Consider the following 2,304-nt stretch of genomic DNA (forward strand, 5'->3'; position numbering starts at 1 on the left):
AAACTAAACAGGCTTTTTACAGTCTTTATTTTACAGTTACAATAAATGTTTATCAAATAAAGTCTAATGTTAACACTAATCAGGGATCCCTTTAAAGCCTTCGTTGACAGATTATTTGTTGTCAGAGAGCGATAATCAACCCGCCCACCGTTTGCATATTTACCCAGAGCGCCATCTTCTTCTAAATCTGTCAGACTTTTCTGCCGGCGGCGCCTCTGCTGGGCTCGGGTTTCCCATCCCTGTGCCCGTCAGTCGCACGTCAGCGCTGCTTCCGCTAAACTTTTAGCTTCTCGTGTGTGTGTGTGTGTGTGTGTGTGTCATCCAGCCTCCTAATGTATTTGTCGCGGCTCTCCTTCCAGGTGTGTGTTGTCATACCAGGCCTGCCAGACGCTGACGTTCAGACGCTGCCTCCTGCAGGACAGCGTTGCCAGACTGCCAGAGCCTGAGGGTAAGCGCCACTTTCCATCTTCCTCCTCTTCCTCCTCTTCCTCCCGTTTCCCGGCTCCCGTCAGCCGTCCGCTCCTGTCACCCTCTCCGTCAGCAGCCTCTCGGCCTCGCCGCGGCTGCTCAGATCCGCGCCGGCTTTCCGCTCGCCTGAGAACTGAAATTTATCTAAATAATATTCAAACTGTTTTAATTTCATAACGTTTTGTTTCACTGACAGAAACAATTTCCTGTTCAAGATTTGGTGCATTTTGTTCTCTWATATAAACTGGAATCATTTAAGCTCAGAAGAACTGGTTTGTTTTTTTTATTTAGACTTTTATTAAACCAAAAAAAAGCTCAGAATTTACAAAAAAAAAAAAAATGAAGTGTTGTGAACTAAAATAAAGCTTATATTTAGTTTAATGAATCACAACCTTTACAGTCAAATGTTTGCTTGTTAGAAATAATTTAGATTAAATTAAAGAGAAACTTTTTCACGTTTAAATGGTTTTGGAGCTGGTTCTAAATGGAAAGAGGCGTTTATTAAACATGTTTTTATTGCAAAAACAACAAATCTTGGCAGCAGAAATGATTATTTCACAAACACAAGTGTTTATTTTTGTTTGTTCAGATTTTAATCTTTTCTTTTTTCAGTAAGATGATAAAACAACTTTAACTTGGCAGAAAGTCTGAATTTCTCAATTTTCTTTCCTGCTTTTAGATGATTTTCACAAAGAAAATCTAGTTTTGATTTAATTTCTTTAAATATGTTGGTTCTTTTAAAATGTCWGATTTAGAAGTCAGTTAATGTAGTGGTTTATTTAGCTACCTTTATGTAGGTAAGGTGCTGGAAAAAGCTGATATCTCACCTTGAAAGTGCTTGAATGCTGTAAAAACCTTGTTATTTTGGGTAATGGAGCTTCGATCAGGTGTGGCAGACCTGGATGAATCGGTGCATCTCTAGTTGAATGTGTAAATTTTCACTTCAGCTCTCTAGTTAAGATCCTGTCATTTTTTCTTTTCTGCTTCTCGCCCCTTKGGGAGTATAAATTCTCTAAATTTGTTTGTTTTTCTGTGGTTCTTGTTGTGGTGAGAGCTGGCAGAGAGGAACATTGTTTTCCTCTCCGTGTTGATTTATTTTTTTGGTGGATCACGTGGCTGCTGCTGCACCTCAGATCTTTACCCTTCTTGTCTGGGAGCCTCAGGCTGAGCTCTGCTGGTCATTCCAGTCCGTCTGAGCCAAAGGTTGACAGGTCTGAGCTGTTTTTGGGTGCAGCTGTCACAACCGCTACCATCCAACCACACAGTCCACAAACCTGCAACAGACGTTTGCTGCTTTTTTAAAACATTTCAGGCAGGTATTGTTTAAAAAAAAAAACACTTTTTCATACATTAAATAGTTTTACTCTGACCTTCAGTTGAGCTACTGGTATAATTCAGGCTGAAATTTGACGTCTCTTCTTGGTTAAATTGGGAGTACAGGTGTACCGGCTCAGTCAGGGAGGGCGGGGCTAGACCATCTGAAGAGAACCCAGACTAGTTGTAACTTCAGACATTGATAAATTTACTTCAACTGTAAAAATACTGCAGGCTGTTTAGTTTATATAATTTAATAAAACTATTTTGTCACATGGACGTCACCATGTTATTTATGGCGCAAAGCATTCTGGGTAAATGATGATGCATACTTGGTGCTCTGGAGTGAGTTCTGTCCAGCTTGAATGGTAATTTTGAACAATGTCTGACGTTCAGCCATTTTAGCTGCTTCAGCTTAGCTTTAATCTTTTAGTTTACGTGTTAGCTTCCGACCTAATGTATATATGGTTTTGAATTGCACTAGCTTCTGAGCTTATTTATTTATTTATTTATTTATTTATT

General features: G+C 39.5%; 1 protein-coding gene across 1 annotated transcript in view; it reads left to right on the forward strand.

The window, feature by feature from the left end:
* gtf3c4 (general transcription factor IIIC, polypeptide 4) overlaps positions 1–2,304 on the forward strand; it is a gene marked incomplete in the record, with an annotated part of 13,260 nt that overhangs the window by 9,475 nt on the left and 1,481 nt on the right. Inside the window, 1 exon segment of the mRNA XM_014002438.1 lies at positions 360–448. Coding sequence (XP_013857892.1) covers positions 360–448 — 89 coding nt within the window.

The sequence above is a fragment of the Austrofundulus limnaeus genome, unplaced genomic scaffold, assembly GCF_001266775.1.
Source record: "Austrofundulus limnaeus strain Quisiro unplaced genomic scaffold, Austrofundulus_limnaeus-1.0 Scaffold13, whole genome shotgun sequence".
NCBI classification, from domain to species: Eukaryota; Metazoa; Chordata; class Actinopteri; order Cyprinodontiformes; family Rivulidae; genus Austrofundulus; species Austrofundulus limnaeus.